The 16,207-nt window shown below is 42.1% G+C and overlaps 1 protein-coding gene across 1 annotated transcript in view; it reads left to right on the top strand.

Moving 5' to 3' along the window:
* The window catches only part of GALNT17 (polypeptide N-acetylgalactosaminyltransferase 17), a 411,497-nt gene that overhangs the window by 232,984 nt on the left and 162,306 nt on the right, over nucleotides 1–16,207 (top strand). Inside the window, exon 5 of the mRNA XM_058164286.1 lies at nucleotides 5,331–5,528. Coding sequence (XP_058020269.1) covers nucleotides 5,331–5,528 — 198 coding nt within the window. The remainder of the gene's footprint in view (nucleotides 1–5,330; nucleotides 5,529–16,207) is intronic.

The following is a 16,207-nucleotide window of genomic DNA, read 5'->3' as shown; positions in this document are numbered from 1 at the left end:
GCTTTCATGCCGAAGGCGGGACTAGAATTCACAGTCTCCTGGTGATTGGCCTAAAGTCACCGGCTAGCTTTCATGCCGAAGGCAGGACTAGAATTCACAGTCTCCTGGTGATTAGCCTAAAGTCACCGGCTAGCTTTCATGCCGAAGGCAGGACTAGAACTCATAGTCTCCTGGTGATTGGCCTAAAGTCACCGGCTAGCTTTCATGCCGAAGGCGAGACTAGAACTCACAGTCTCCTGGTGATAGGCCTAAAGTCACCGGTTAGCTTTCATGCCGAAGGCGGGATTAGAACTCATAGTCTCCTGGTGATTGGCCTAAAGTCACCGGCTAGCTTTCATGCCGAAGGCGAGACTAGAACTCACAGTCTCCTGGTGATAGGCCTAAAGTCACCGGTTAGCTTTCATGCCGAAGGCGGGATTAGAACTCACAGTCTCCTGGTGATTGGCCCAAAGTCATCAGCTAGCTTTCATGCTGAAGGTGGGACTAGAATTCATAGTCTCCTGGTGATTGGCCCAAAGTCACCATCCAGCTTTTATGGCTAAGGCAATTTCATCTACCCATCGCACCTCAACAGGGAGGGAGGGCACATTACAGAGTCCATTGATTAAAGAACTTTGATTGGTGGGGTCTAGGAAGAAAGACTTCTCTGCTTATTGCTGCACAGTGACTTGCTTTCTGCTTGTCCCCAGAGGCAAAAGGTCTTTACCATCCTGGGCTTCTGGAAGAGCATTAAGTCCTGGCTCTGCTGACTGGCCACAGAATCCCAGAATGCTTTGCAGCCCTGGGGTTGGTTGGAGAGCCAAACAGGCTTTCTTCTGGCTTTTAACTTTACAATTGTCCCTTTTAACTTTGTTTTAATCGAGCTTTTAACTTGTTTTTTTAAACAATAGCATGTATATCATTTTACTGTTTTATCTGCAAATTGCCCAGGGGCGTGCAAGTGTGATAGATGGTATAAAAATTTGGTAAATAAATAAATAAATAAATAAATAATAATAACAACAATAACAATAGTAATAATAATAATAAGATGGAGACACATTGAATTTAGGCACAGGCAGGCTTCTGACCAAAGGAGATGACATTTAAAATTGTGGGAGAGACGACTTCCGGTATCCAGTGGCAACGGACGTCTGGAAGGTTTCTCCTGCCTCCAGCGCCCGAATCCGGCCGCCGCCGAGGCCCTCAGGGGCCAGGTGTTCCGAAAAGGACACCTGCCGTACGGACGGCTCGCCAGGGGTCTCCCAGCCGACATACAGGACTGTGGGGACCGATGCTGGCGCGTCCTAGGCTTGGCGGGGTTCGGAGGCCACAGGCCGCGGCCATTATTTTGGTCGCCGCTTGCCGCTGTGCCCGTGACACCGGGCATTGGATTTATAACTGCAGCAGCCTGGTGGTGAACAGGGCACGGAGAAGAATTGAGGAGGAGAAGGAAGGAATATCGGTAAACGTGAGTGGAGTGCTCCGGAGTGCGGGGGGGTTTTTTCTCCCCTGCGGTTGGAAGGAGCACGAGTTATTTTGGAGAGAGGAGAACTTAAAATAAGAAGATTACCGGTTTTGTGGAGCTCTGGAGAGAAGAGGTGATGGAGAAATTTAGGAGGGAAGGTTTGAGGCCCCCCCTCCTTCTGGGGAACAGTGGTGGCGTCCAGCTTCCGCCTTCACTATGAGAATTTTGATGACATCACTTCCCTTCGGCTTCCTGGTTGACTAACTGTACTCTGGACTCGTTGCTCCTGTGAGTGCCCCCTGGTGGATCCGGAGGAAATTACAAGGATACTGTGCTTGCCTGAGGATTTTGATTCTTTTTTTTTTCAAATGGCAAAAGGTCAGAGACCAACTGCTGGAGAGATGGAGAGAATTCTGGAAAAGTTATCCAATATGGACAAGAAACTGGATGATTTGCAAAGAGGCCAAACGGAAATAAGAGAAGAAATTGTGACTATCCAAAAGGATTTAAAGGATACTCAACAAGTCTCAGCAGAAAACAAGCAGAAAGTGGAAGGTCTGAGGGTGAAATGCGGGCAGTGCAGAAAAGAGAGGAGACGACAGGCAATGCTGTGCTTGGACTACAGATGGATAAAATGTCTTATTTCCTTAGGTTTCAAAATTTGGAAGAAGTGGACCAAGAAGACTTGAGAGATGTTGTGACTAAATTGTTGGGAGAATTTCTTGGGAGAAGTGTTGATTTCATGAATTGGGATGTGGATCGAGTTTATAGAGTTAATCTGCAATATGCACGCACGCATGCAGTTCCCAGAGAGGTTCATGTCAAATTTGTGAGAAGAGAGACGAGAGATGAAATTCTTAGAAAACATAGGAGTGGGGCACTGATTTACAGGGGCAGGGAGATAGCCATTCTGAGGCAGATTCCCAGACAGGTACGTGAAAAAAGAAAGAAATATTATTTTTTGTCAAGCAAATTGTACCAGAAGGAGTGGGCTTCAGATGGCTGATGCCAGAGGGATTGATGATTTTCCGGGAGGGCATTACGAAAAAATCAGTACAATTGCGGAGGCTACGGCCTATGTGGAGGAACACAAAGCCTTCCTGGAATCAGATGACCCAGGAATTGAAGAAGGGAGGTTATAGATCATGGGGCTGAGCGGCTGCCGCTGTTGCGGCCCTGGAGTTGGGTCAGGCTGAACCCAGAGTTCTGAGATCCAAAACTAGGAAGTGATAAAGATATTTGGGATTGTGTTGGTTTTCCTTATTCTCTTTTGTACGATATTCTGTTTATTCTTGACTCTTCTTTATTACGTATTTAAAATTTGCAAACTTTGCTACTTCGTGTCACCTGCTTGCCTTATGGCTGTTGTATGTGTTAAAAAATTTGAGTAAAATTCTTATTTTAGATAAGAAAAATGAAAATTTACCATACCTGATATGTATTTGTATAAACCTTTTTTGACTAATAAAAACTTTTTGAACAAAAAAAAAAAAAAATTGTGGGAGGTGATAGAGAAGCACAATAGCAATGGCACTTAGACTTCTATACCGCTTTACAGTGCTTTATAGCCTTCTCTAAGCGGTTTACAGAGTCAGGATATTGCCCCCAACAATTGGGTCCTCATTTTACCCACCTCGGAAGGATAGAAGGCGGAGTCAACCTTGAGCCAGGTGAGATTCAAACTGCCAAATTGCAGGCAGCCGGCAGGCAGCAGAAGTAGCCTGCAGTACTGCACTCTAACCACTGCGCCACCGTGGCTCAATAGATAGAGATTAAGCATAATGGATAGAGATAAGACTGTGTTACTCACATAATCTTGGTGGTGCAATGGTATTGTGGGCAAACTCTGCCCACAGCCTGGAGTTCGATCCTGACCAGCTCAAGGTTGACTCTGCCTTCCATCCTTCTGAGGTCAGTAAAATGCAATATGCAATAAATTGCAATATGCACTATGCAAATAATGCTTCTACATTTTAAACCACTCAGAGAGTGACGTAAAGCTCTATGGGGCAGTATATAACCCTAAATTGCTATGCTATTGGTCTAACAATACTGTGATTTTTTTATTTATTTTTTTGAGGGAAATGTTTGTTCCCCCTTCCAAGACAAGCAAATGAAGGATTATATTGTCACATTTGGAAGCTGGCATGTTAGAGATTCAAAGAGAAAGTCCTAATCTCATATTATATTCGATTCTGATGGGAATATAAAGGGACCGTGATTAGTGTTTGCATTTAAATCTCAGGAGAAGCATCCAAATTTTGAAAAGCTTGCGTGGCATTGGAACTGTGTCATTTGCAGGGCTAATTTCTCATTCAGGCGATGTTTTAGTCAACCTGCATCAGAAGTGGGAATACAGATTGGCAAATGTACAGTTAATTTCTTTCCAGGTGTACTGAAAGGCAAGCCCTACAGAGTTTAAATGGAACCTTACCTTCAGGCATCTACCTCGGATTGCAGCCTAAAATCCCCATTGATGGATTCAGTTGATCTCCCTCCCTTCCACAATCTTTGTTGTCAGCCTGTGTGAAATCTTTCCTGCGTTTTGAATGGGGATAAGGGAAAGATGTACTCGAATAACCTTGAGATAGCTGCCTCACCATTCGCCTTCTCTTTTCACAAGATGTTTAAGGCGAAGTTCCTTGATGCTGTCTAAGCCGGTGCAATTGTTAAAGGATTTATTGACTTAGCATAAGCCAAGACTGAATAAATATCCATATACTGTTTTCTTGAGTGGTTTATTTTATTGGGCTTTAACTCCACTTTGCTTTCATAAAGGCCTGTGATTTTCCATGCACAAAGCTCTCAGCATCCCCATTAAAGAGTCTTGCTTTCTATCTTTGGGAAATATATTGAAGTAACCAATAGTTAAATGTTACAGTAGAAGCTGGATCCTGATTTCAATCCCTAGTTTCTTCTACTCAGGAATGGAATAGAATAGAGAGTCAATGCGCTCTAATCAGTGGTGAAATCCAAATTTTTTTTACTATCGGTTCTGTGGGTGTGGCTTGGTGAGCATGGTGTGGCTTGGTGGGCGTGGCAGGGGAAGATACTGCTAAATCCCCATTCCCTCCCCACTCCTGGGGGAAGGATATTGCAAAATCTCCATTCCCACTCCACTCTGGGGCCAGCCAGAGGTGGTATTTGCCAGTTCTCCGAACTGCTCAAAATTTCTGCTGCCGGTTCTCCAGAACCTGTCAGAACCTGCTGGATTTCACCCTTGGTTCTAATGATTAAGGTGCTGGAATAAGATAGAGAAGACCCAGGTTCAAGTCTACCCTCAACACGGGTATCTCTGGGTGAGTCTGTCTCCCTCAATCCAATGCTCTGTGTTGTTGCTATGAGCATACAATGTATGCAGATATTTGAAAGTTGCATTAGTACTTCAACGAAAAGTTAGGGTATAAATTGTTGTTGTTGTTGATTATTTTGATGATGATAGAAAAGAAAGCAAAAAATAATAGCAATAGTAATAGGCTCCTTGAGTGCAATTCCAAAACAACTGGAGCACCACATGAACACTATTGGCATTGACAAAAACATAATCAGTCAATTGCAGAAGGCAGCTTTACTTTGAACAGCTTACATTTGTGATGTACCATTAATAACATCAGCTACCTATCTCAAATTCTTGGGAACTTGATAGGTGGATTAAAAATGCCAAATTCAGTCTCAACATCTGGCGAACTGTGTGACCAACCATAATAGTATAGAATCTACGGTATTAGGTAGATAGGTGGACTAGAATTTTGATTCCTGATAAAAATATATTGCACATACCACAAAGTATCAAATGATGAAAACCTATCTAATCAATGGTGTGCTTCTTGGAATGTAATTGCCTAGCATCTTTCCAAACTAATGATTTCATTTTCTCTTCCAGGGCAGAGCCAGTTCTTTCAAGAATCCAGGAGAACCGGAAAAGGGTCATCCTCCCATCAATTGACAATATCAAGCAGGACACCTTTGAGGTGCAGCGCTATGAAAATTCAGCCCACGGGTACAGCTGGGAGCTGTGGTGCATGTATATTAGTCCACCAAAGGATTGGTGGGACGCAGGAGACCCTTCCTTACCTATCAGGTTGGTTCTGAATTGCAAGTTAAGGTATTCACAGTGTTTTCTTTTTCAGAGTGGAATATAATGTCATATAAATCAACATCTTAACCTGATGTTAGTATTAGAACTTGGCCAATTTATCATATTAAAAGCTTCTCCTTCTGAACCAAGCTCTGAGTGAGCAGAATTTTGAACTGTTGACTGGAAACAAACAAACAAAAATATATAGAAGGGACACCAGTTTTTCTTTCCTTGATTGTTCTTATTGCGTTTATTGGATGACTTTTCTTATAAAAGGGATGAGCAACATGGTGTTGGTTCTAAGTAAACTTTAAGTAAAGGTAAAGGTTCCCTTCGCACATACGTGCTAGTTGTTCCCGACTCTAAGGGGTGGTGCTCATCTCCGTTTCAAAGCCAAAGAGCCAGCACTGTCCGAAAACATCTCGGTGGTCATGTGGCCGGCATGACTCAACGCCAAAGGTGCACAGAACGCTGTTACCTTCCCACCAAAGATGGTCCCCATTTTTCTACTTGCATTTTTTACATGCTTTCAAGCTGCTAGGTTGGCAGAAGCTGGGACAAGTAACGGGAGCTACCTCATTAGGTGGCACTAGGGATTCGAACCGCTGAACTGCCACCGCTCAGTGTAGACTTTATGTCCCCACTAATCATCAAAACTACCTCCTCCTCCTTGTCTTTAAGCTTACTTTAATTTTTTTTTAAAACCCAAATCTTAGCTTAGGAGCTAATTGGATCACTTTTTTTTTATTTACATTTATATCCCGCCCTTCTCCAAAGACTCAGGGCGGCTTACACTATGTTAGCAATAGTCTTCATCCATTTGTATATTATATACAAAGTCAACTTATTGCCCCCAACAATTTGGGTCCTCATTTTACCTACCTTATAAAGGATGGAAGGCTGAGTCAACCTTGGGCCTGGTGGGACTTGAACCTGCAGTAATTGCAAGCAGTTGTGTTAATAACAGACTGTCTTAGCAGTTTGAGCCACCAGAGGCCCTTTTAACTTTTAACTCTACAATAGTCTCCCATTTTTTTGTCTGATTTTTCTCCAACATAAAAAGAAATTAATTACAAGAATGCCTCAAGAGACCCTACATACTCCCATAGATATATTTAAAAAATAGAAGATGGTGGGCAACTGAGGCCTATGGTGGGAAAGTATTCCCACTTTTTCCCAGATAACAGACCAAACAAAACAGGGAATCAAAGAAGCATCATAGAAGACTAGAAATAAAGATAGAAAACCAAGTCACCATGTTGTATTTTAAGAAATGATGTTCCATGCCTCCTTACAAATCACCATTGCAGGCGATGTGTGGTAGTGTTTGTAGATTTCTCTCAAAATTCTCAAGATACCCAGCAGTCCAAAATATTGTCTATATCTTGCCTTTTTGTTTTCTCTTAACAACCCTGTTATCCCTTGCATTGGGGTGGCACTGGGGGGCCTGAATGGAGCTGAGCATTTACTGGAGGATGCCCTTCCTGACACCTACATGGAACTCGCAGCTCCATATTTTCTCTTTGTGCCTAGAGAGAGAAATATGTGCCACTACCTAGGATTGAACTCACAGCCTTCTGATTGTTAGGCGAGAGCTCTACCTCTAAGTCACCACACCACTCTTTCTCATTCCTGTTGAATTTGAGGAACTTTCACCTTTACCTTTTACCTTGCCTTACGAGTTAGAACATGAAAAAAAAAACCAGTGACAATTGACTGCTACGGAGAACAAACCATAAGTAGAGCAAATTATCAAGCGTTTCTAGAACTCTTCTAGATTTCTCTTCAGACAAACATTTGACTTTCTCAAGAGGCATTGTGGACACCTAAATGTGGATGTTTGTAGAAGAGCAGGCAGAGTTAGGGGCTGGAGTTAAACGTGTCATCAGCTTAGAGTCCTTACATTTCCACAAACAATCCAAGTCCAACCCCTCTTGAATTCTGTTGACCCTTATCTGGCACCAATTTAGTGCTCGATTAAGGTTGACTACATTCTTGTGTACAGGCTTGAAACAATATTTTGTGCTGCGACTTAGTGAATGGTCCCGATCCTTTGTGCATTTTATACTCGTGGGAATAAAATGTAGCCAATATACATCTTGCGCCTACCACCACCTTTTCACCTGGCTCTTTGTTTAGGCATTTCGGCCTAAAATTTGTCCATAAGTTTATTATGTTAATTGTCCTTGATTGGTTTCTACCTTACCTTTATTTTGTGGTTGCTGTTTTTCTCCGGTCCTTTATGCCATAATTCCCCTTTTCTATAAGATTAAAAAGAAAAATAGAAAGTTGGGAACAATTTTATGCCTGAAAAAGAGATTGGCAAACCACTCTGTGCTGTTACTAATAAAACCGCATAGGGATAATGGGCAGAAAGCATATTTTAAGGAACCGAAGGAAGAGCTGCAACCGGGACAATGGATAGAGGGGAAAAAAAATTAAGTCTGAGGCAGAAATGTAATTTGAGAAAATGTCTCAAGGTTGACCTTCCCTAGTTCTCTTATAGATAAAGAGATGGAGGGAGGGAAGACGTCCATTCAGACTTGCAAGGTTCTATTACTGTAATTTTATAATAAAAATAGCATTAACATTCATAACTTTAGTTTCCTTGTCAGGCTGACCTTGAAAGGTTGTCCATAAAGCCATCAGAAACTGAACATAAAGTAGCAAAATAACAGAATAGCAATACCAATAGCATTTAGACTTATATACCACTTCACAGTGCTTTACAGCCCTCTCTAACCAGTTTACAGAGTCAGCATATTTCCCCCACCAACCTGGGTCCTCGTTTTACTGACCTCGAAAGGATGGAAGGCTGAATCAACCTTGAGCTGGTGAGACCTGGCAGGCAGCAGGTAGCAGACAGCAGGCGGCAGAAATAGCCTGCAGTACTGCATTTTAGTTGCTGTGCCATCGCAGCTAACACAGCTGGAAGAGACCTTGGAGGTCTTCTAGTCCAACCCGCTGCTCAGACAGGAAACCCTACATTTCACACAAATAATTGTCCAACATCTTCTTAAAAATCTTCCAGTGTTGGAGTACCCACAACTTCACTGATTAAATTGTTCTGTCAGAAAATTTCTCCTTCCATCTAGGTTGCTTGTCTCTTTGATTAGTTTCCATCCATTGCTTCTTGTCCTGCCTTCGGGTGCTTTGGGGAATACGTTGACTCCCTCTTCTTTATGACAACCTGTTAAATATTGGAATACCTCTACCATGTCATCTATAGTCCTTCTTTTCTTAAACTAGACATACCAAATTTCAGGAACCGTTCTTTATAGGTTTAACATCCAGTCCCCTAATCATCTTTGTTGCTCTTCTCTGTACTCTATCTGGAGCAGGGGTCTCCAACCTTGGTCCCTTTAAGACTTGTGGACTTCAACTCCCAGAGTCCCTCAGCCAGCAAAGCAAAGCTGGCTGAGGAACTCTGGGAGTTGAAGTCTACAAGTCTTAAAGGGACCAAGGTTGGAGACTCCTGTTCTAGAGTCTCAACGCCTTTTTTCCATCACTACATCTTCTTTACTTGAAGGAGACTCTACTTTTAAGGGACATTCTACATCTGCTCCTAAAGATTGAAGTTGGGCACCTCATTTCTAAGTAGACCATCATTTTTCCCGTCCTTGAATTTCCACCTACAAAATCTTCTTTTCTACCCGTGCCATTAAATGCCACAGCGCAGGAATAATACACAAGTGTAGAAAAAGAGGTTACCGATCATTGCCTTGTGAGAGGAAAAATTGTTGCAAAGATGTCCAACCTGACCTGAAGTGACCTCCAAAAAAAGTCACTGGAACTAGATCAGAAGCCCGGTAAGAACTATCGCCAAAGTACAGGAAGAGAGATGAAATAAAAAAAAATCTATGAAGCCATCGCTTGGAAGGAGACAAGATAATATCAGAGAGCAGAATTGGGTTTTTCAGTCTGAATCATCATAGAGGAAAATAGAAGAATAACTCCCTAGACAGGCTTGGTATATTTGAAAGACATTCCATCTGCTGGCTGTCCATACAGTCTGCTCTCTTTGAGCGAAGGAACAGACAGCTTTGCTCTCCTTCTCTCTCTCTCTCCTGGGGCGAATTGCCCAGAATCAAATGAAACAGTGATCCTTCACGAAAAAAAGTGAACTTGAGGGGGGGGGGCGTTTGGAAAAGTGCTTCCTTGATCACTGGGATAAAAATCACTAGATTTGAAAGTGGGATAATCAGGAACTTCCTTTTTATGATCAGGGGAGATTATGAGACCACCAGTATTGTTGGAAGAAATGTCCATCTGGGTTCAGTTTCCAAATGGGGAAAAAGGACACTGGAAATATGGAGACTGCTTGGAAAGATGGTTTTAAAAAAAATGGTGGACAGGACCACATGGCTTGAGTTCCAGAACAGGGTCACATGGCTTGAGTTCCTGAGCAGGAAAAGCAATCACGTGCTTCAAGGTGTTGGGTGAAGGAGAAAAAAGGGCCGAGATGCTAAGAGTGCCTGAGTTTTACACCCTCTGTTGGGCCCCACCTGAGTGTTTCCTGTTCCTGTATAAGAAATGTATGGCTGTCAGACTCCTAGAGGGCAGGGGGGGGGGTCTTAGCTGACTTTGTAGGCTGTATCCCCCGCTTGCTTGAGCCTTGCTGATGTAATCTTCCCAGATGCCATGTGGTGAGTTTCTGTTGCTAGGTGGATCCTATTGTGTTGCAGATGAGCTGGCTCAAGGCCTTAATGGTCCATTGACAAAGGTGGTGGGGGGAATGAGTTTTTGCCTCCCTTTTAGGGGGAAATTTTCTAGGAGAGGAGTGGGTTTTAACTTCCTGCAGTATGAAGCTTGCTTAGCCGCTGATTTGCAAAGTTGGAAGAAAATTCAGGGATCACCCGATCTTGCTTTGTTAAAATGATAGGTGGACATCCATTCCACGGTTAATGATGTTGAACGTGTAGGGGAAGGAGTGCCAGAATCAAGGGGGCAGAGTCAAACGAGGAATTAGCCTCGAATCCTTACATAGCCACAAGTGAAATAGGTCCAACTGTCCTTGAATTCTATTGACCCTTATCTAACTCAAGCAGGACTTGAGAACATCCCTGTGCATAGGCATGAGTAGCCACAGATCAATTTAACTGGACCTTCACACTGACAAAATGGAGGCTTAATGATCTTCAATAGAGAGTCCACAATCACTCAAAGATGCCAACTGCCCTCCTGCTTGTAGCCTAAAACAGTTCTGCTGTTGAAGTCAATCTTTTTCTTGTAATCAAAACCCACAAACCTCTGAAACAATGGGTGACCAATTACCTAACTTTTTTTTAAGACGTTGGCTTCTTAAAGACATCTTTGAAAATTTCTTCACCATTGTTTCTTGCATTCATCTCCCTGAATAGTTGAGCTTGCTTCACCCTAAAATTTGGCTAGCTCCTTACTTAGTTTATGGCTCCAAATGGAATGGTGTCATAAAGGAGTTAAGACAGATTTACAAGGCCAAATTTATGGAGACATTGATGGCTACCAGACATGCAGACTATACATTATCTCCAATAATAGAGACACCGTGTCTGCTAATACCAGATTTCTTTGTTTATTTGATTTCTTTTTTTAAAAAAAATCCCTCTTTTATTATTTTATATTGTTGGAAGAAATATCCATCTTGGTTCAGTTCCAAGTGGGGACAAAGACACTGGAAACATGGAGGCTGCTTGGAAAGATGGTTTAATGGTGGCCAGGATCACATGGCTTGAGATCCTGAACAGAAAAGGGATGAGATCCTGTGCGCTCCCTGGCTTTATGCTTTCTCTGAGCTTTGAATTTCCTGGGGCACAAGAAGAGTACCCTGATTGGCTGTCAGACTCCCAGGGGGTGGGGGTCTTAGCTAGCCTTGCTGGCTGATGTAATCTTCCCAGGTGTCATGTGGTGAGTTTCTGTTGCTAGGTGGGTCCTATTGTGTTGCAGATGATGATGGCCCATTGACAAAGGTGGGGAGAATGAGTTTCTACCTCTGACCCATTGACAAAGGTGGGGGAAAATGAGTGAGCTTGGCTGAGGCTTTAATGGCCCATTGACAAAGGTGGGGAGTCAGGAAGCTGCTTTGTCTTTAAAACATGTTTCTCCATTTCTCATCCAGGAAAATATATTCTGCCTTTTAAATATTTTCTAAAATATTTCATTCTTCTAGGAGGGGGGTGGGTGCTAAATTCCTACAATAAGTAACTCAAGGCAGGGTTCATACATAATGCTCTTCCCTCATGTGGATTGAACTGAGAGAAAAGGACTGGCTCAAAGACAACCAGTTGTCTTTCGTACCTAAGGTTAGATTAGAACTCGGAGCCTTCTGGTTTCTACTCTTGGACCTTAACCACTATTCTAAACTGGGGAAGCTGAAGAAGGGAGTGCTTTTGTCTTGATGCCTTGTGTGGGGTTAGCCTAGAAACATTTAGGAATCTGGATAGTAGATTAGATTGGAGTTTTTTAAAGATTATTCTGGCCTGCTATCTAGCAATTTATGCTATTTCATTAAGTGTTAGTTTAAAGTTTTAACAAATATCCAGGTTCCAGATAAAATATATTCACCTATAAGTCTTTCCAAGGGGTGATAGGAGGTTTATAACTAAACTATCAGAACACAAATATGAAGCTAAAAATTAAAATATTTCCTTTAGAGAGCCAGCTGGGGCAGGAATCTTGCTGGAGATCAAGAGAGAAGTCCATGGAGACCTAGATAGTTGCCAGCTTTATGATGGGAAGGTGCAAAAATAAGACAAGTGACACCAAAGGGATCAATCCTCCCTTTTAATCTTAGCTTCCTTTCCCCCTGAATTATGCCACTGCATATAACTGTCTGGGAAAAAAAAAGGCTCATAATTCATGTATGTAAAGGGGCTATGGGAGAAAAGCCAGATTGCAATCAATATTACACAAGTCCTGGCATACAAATATCTCGAAACTCAGAAAGCAGATGCTTGGCCAGAGTTTTTTTTACTAGTCTCAGAACGACTGTTCCAACTGAGCCTGGGAAGGGTTTGTGAACATCAAAGCCAAAAGAAAAGAGAGAAAGGAGGAAGAATCTTTTTTTTTTTTTTAATTTGCATTTATATCCCGCCCTTCTCCGAAGACTCAGGGCGGCTTACACTATGTTAGCAATAGTCTTCATTCTATTCGTATATTTATATACAAAGTCAACTTTATTGCCCCCAACAATCTGGGTCCTCATTTTACCTACCTTATAAAGGGTGGAAGGCTGAGTCAACCTTGGGCCTGGTGGGACTTGAACCTGCAGTAATTGCAGGCAGCTGCTGTTAATAACAGACTGCATTAGCAGTCTGAGCCACAGAGGCTCTGGAAGAAATAAGAAAATGTGTTAATCACATTGCCATCTACATGTGTGCAGTTCTAGTATAAGAATGGGGAAGGGGGGGAGCTAGAACTGAATAACCCTTAAGACTTTCATTCAGTTGAACTTTGTGCTTGGTTAAAAAAAAGGACATACACAAGACAGGACAATATTCACTGTTCTATAACAGTGGGCGTGGCTGAGGATGCCATGGCAGAGGAAGGATACTGTAAAATCTCCATTATATTATATTATATATAATATATATATAATATTATATTATATTAATAACAGAGTTATTAATACTTGGAACACACTACCTGACTCTGTGGTCTCTTCTCAAAATCCCCAAAGCTTTAATCAAAAACTGTCTACCATTGACCTCACCCCATTCCTAAGAGGTCTGTAAGGGATGTGCATAAGAGCAAAAACCTGCCTACCGTTCCTGTCCTATTGTTTCCTTTCATTATATCTAATTAATATAGTTATTACATACTCATACTTATATATATGCTTATATATTGTATAGTTATTTTCATGCCTATGCTTATATATACTGTTGTGACAAAATAAATAAATAAAATAATTAAATCCAGGGGAAGGCTACTGCAAAATCTTCATTTCCTCCCGATCAGCTGGGACTCAGGAGGCAGAGAATAGATGGGGGCGGGGCTAGTCAGAATTTTTACTACCGGTTCTCCAAACTACTCAAAATTTCTGCTACTGGTTCTCCAGAACTGGTCAGAACCTGCTGAAACCCACTTCTGGCATGCACGTCTGGGCCACAAGCTGGAAGAGAAACTGCCCAGGGCACATGCGGGGCCCGAAAAATGAACTTCCAGTTTCAGCCAGCTACTCTTCCGGGTTTGTCGTGCGTATGCGCATGCGACAATCAGCTGGTGGGCGCGCATGCTCGCACAGGAAAACAGAAGACCAGCTCTTCCAGTTTCCAGCACTGCCACATACAAAAAAACCCTAGCTGATTGTCATGTGCGCATGGCAGAATCCCGAAAGAGGAACAGGTGACGCTGCAGTTGCCAGGCGATATGGCTCCATGTGCCACTTTGGGCGTTCGTGCCATAGGTTCGACATCACTGTTCTATAAGATACCAATAGAAGAGAATATTTTTCGCTCAGGTTTGAAACGTGGAGTCCGTGGTGCTTTCTGAGCTTGGCTGTTTTCTTGAAATGTGTTGTGTCTGCGCCCCCGGAGCCGGGCCTCCTGCCAGAAAGTGACTTGGAAAGTGAGGGGGAGGGTGTCAGGACTTACCTCAGGAGCAACGGCTCCAGGAGCCAGAGGCAGGCCAGGTGGAAGAGATAACAAGGCCTCCATCCCCTGACTCTTTCCACCCCCCAGGCCACGCCTTCAGACCCAGCTGATGGCAATCAGGCTTGGTTGGACCCTAGGTTTCATAGGCAGGAGAGGAGGGAACAACAGAAGCAGGGGTGGGGCAGGCCTAGGAAGTGCTGAGTCATGGAGCCACACCCCACAGGATATAAAGGCAGCACGAGCTGCTGTGCCTCTTCATAGCAGGCAAATCAACTGATTAACTAAGAGCTGTTTCTGGGTGACTCATTGGCATTGAGGGAGATAACAAAGACACTTGGCAGACGCTGGCTATTTTGCTGCCAGAGCTGATAGTGCCGGCTAATTAGGCCATCACTCGGATGGAGGCGAAGGAGGACAGAACAAAGTGTCTGCAAGGAAACAGAGCATCAAGGATCTCACTTTTCTATATAATTCCAGCCATACTTAAAGCTGTTGTTGTTGTTGTTGTTGTTGTTATTATTTTATTTACACAAAGTGACAGTATACACAGCAAATGAGATAACTATGCTGGATTTCGTATCACAGATCACTAGTCGAACACTTCCCAAGCGTTTTTTATATTATCATTATTATTATTATTATTATTATTATTATTATTATTATTATTATTATTATTATTATTATTATTATTACACAAAATGACATAAAATAATAACAATAACAACAACAACAACAACAACAACAACAACAACAACAACAACTCTTGGGAAGTGTTTGACTAGTGATAATGATGATGATGATGATGATGATGATGATTTATTCATTAAACATGAAACTCAGTCAACTGAATATTCAAAAAGGCATCACAAATACCATTGACTGGTGCTGATGGTTGATACGGGTTGCTGCCAGAGTCCTAAGTATCAACCAAGTACCTTCTTAAGATATATGATGTTCCAAGTAGCGCAGTTTTTTGCAGTTCTGCTGGTGTTATTGCAGGAAACTGCAATTTGTTGATGTCTCTTATAAAATTCTTGGACATGGTACCAAGTGCCCCGATGGCAATGGGTATCACTGTTACATGTTTCATCCATCGCTGTGTAGTTTCGATGGCCAGGTCGCAATATTTCATGATTTTTTCCAGTTCTTTTTCTTCGACTCTGGCATCTCCTGGTACCGCGATGTCAATAAATTGTACGTTTTGGTTTTCCACAATTGTGATATCTGGTGTGTTGTTGTTGTTGTTGTTGTTGTTGTTGTTGTTGTTGTTGTTATTGTTGTTGTTGTTGTTATTATTATTATTATTATTATTATTATTATTATTATTATTATTATTATTATTATTATTATTTTGTGAACAATGAAGATGTTCTGTGAATTACAAGGGTTGGGTTTTTCCCCCCACTTTAGTAGAAAAGCTAAATCAAAACATGATGCAAATTGCACAGACATATCTATCACGTATTCTGCTATGAGGCCATTTTTTTTGAAGTTAGAAGACAAAACATCTGTTTTTCTAAGAATAGGCTTATCATATTTCTTATTGCTTTTCTTATTGCTGTTGGTGTGTTATAACTGAGACAATTCACTTTGGCATGGCCTTTTTAAAAAAAAATTACCAACATGATTGTCGGGAGATGAAAGTAGATTTCAGTTGACGAGGAAAATAAATACATAAAACAGGAATGGAATCGTCTTTTACTATTTTCCGAGGTTCATCCAGGGAAAACAAGGAGTTTACTCTTGACTTTCTGTGCAGGGATGGTCAGCTACAGCCCTATTATGATCTGGGGTTTTCAACTCCCAGAATTCCTGAGCCAGCCATGCATAAAGTAAAATAAAATAAAAATCTTTGTGGGGGAGGTGTCTGTCGTAACTTCAAACAGTCCCTATGGGACTCTTTGTAAGTGGAGGTTTATCTGTAAACTCTTTTCCAAGTCTTTCCTTAATGGTTCCTTCCTTCCTTCCATCCGTCCTTCCTTCCTTCCTTCCTTCCTTCCTCCCTCCCTAAAGAAGCTTTCATATCTCAACCGAGCTTGGCTCTAAATTCCTTTACATTTAAGGTTAAAGTGAGATTAGGGTTCATTTATTCTAAAGAAACATCATCAC

The sequence above is a fragment of the Ahaetulla prasina genome, chromosome 1, assembly GCF_028640845.1.
Source record: "Ahaetulla prasina isolate Xishuangbanna chromosome 1, ASM2864084v1, whole genome shotgun sequence".
Lineage (NCBI taxonomy): Eukaryota > Metazoa > Chordata > Lepidosauria > Squamata > Colubridae > Ahaetulla > Ahaetulla prasina.
This window is presented reverse-complemented; position numbering and strand designations above follow the sequence as displayed.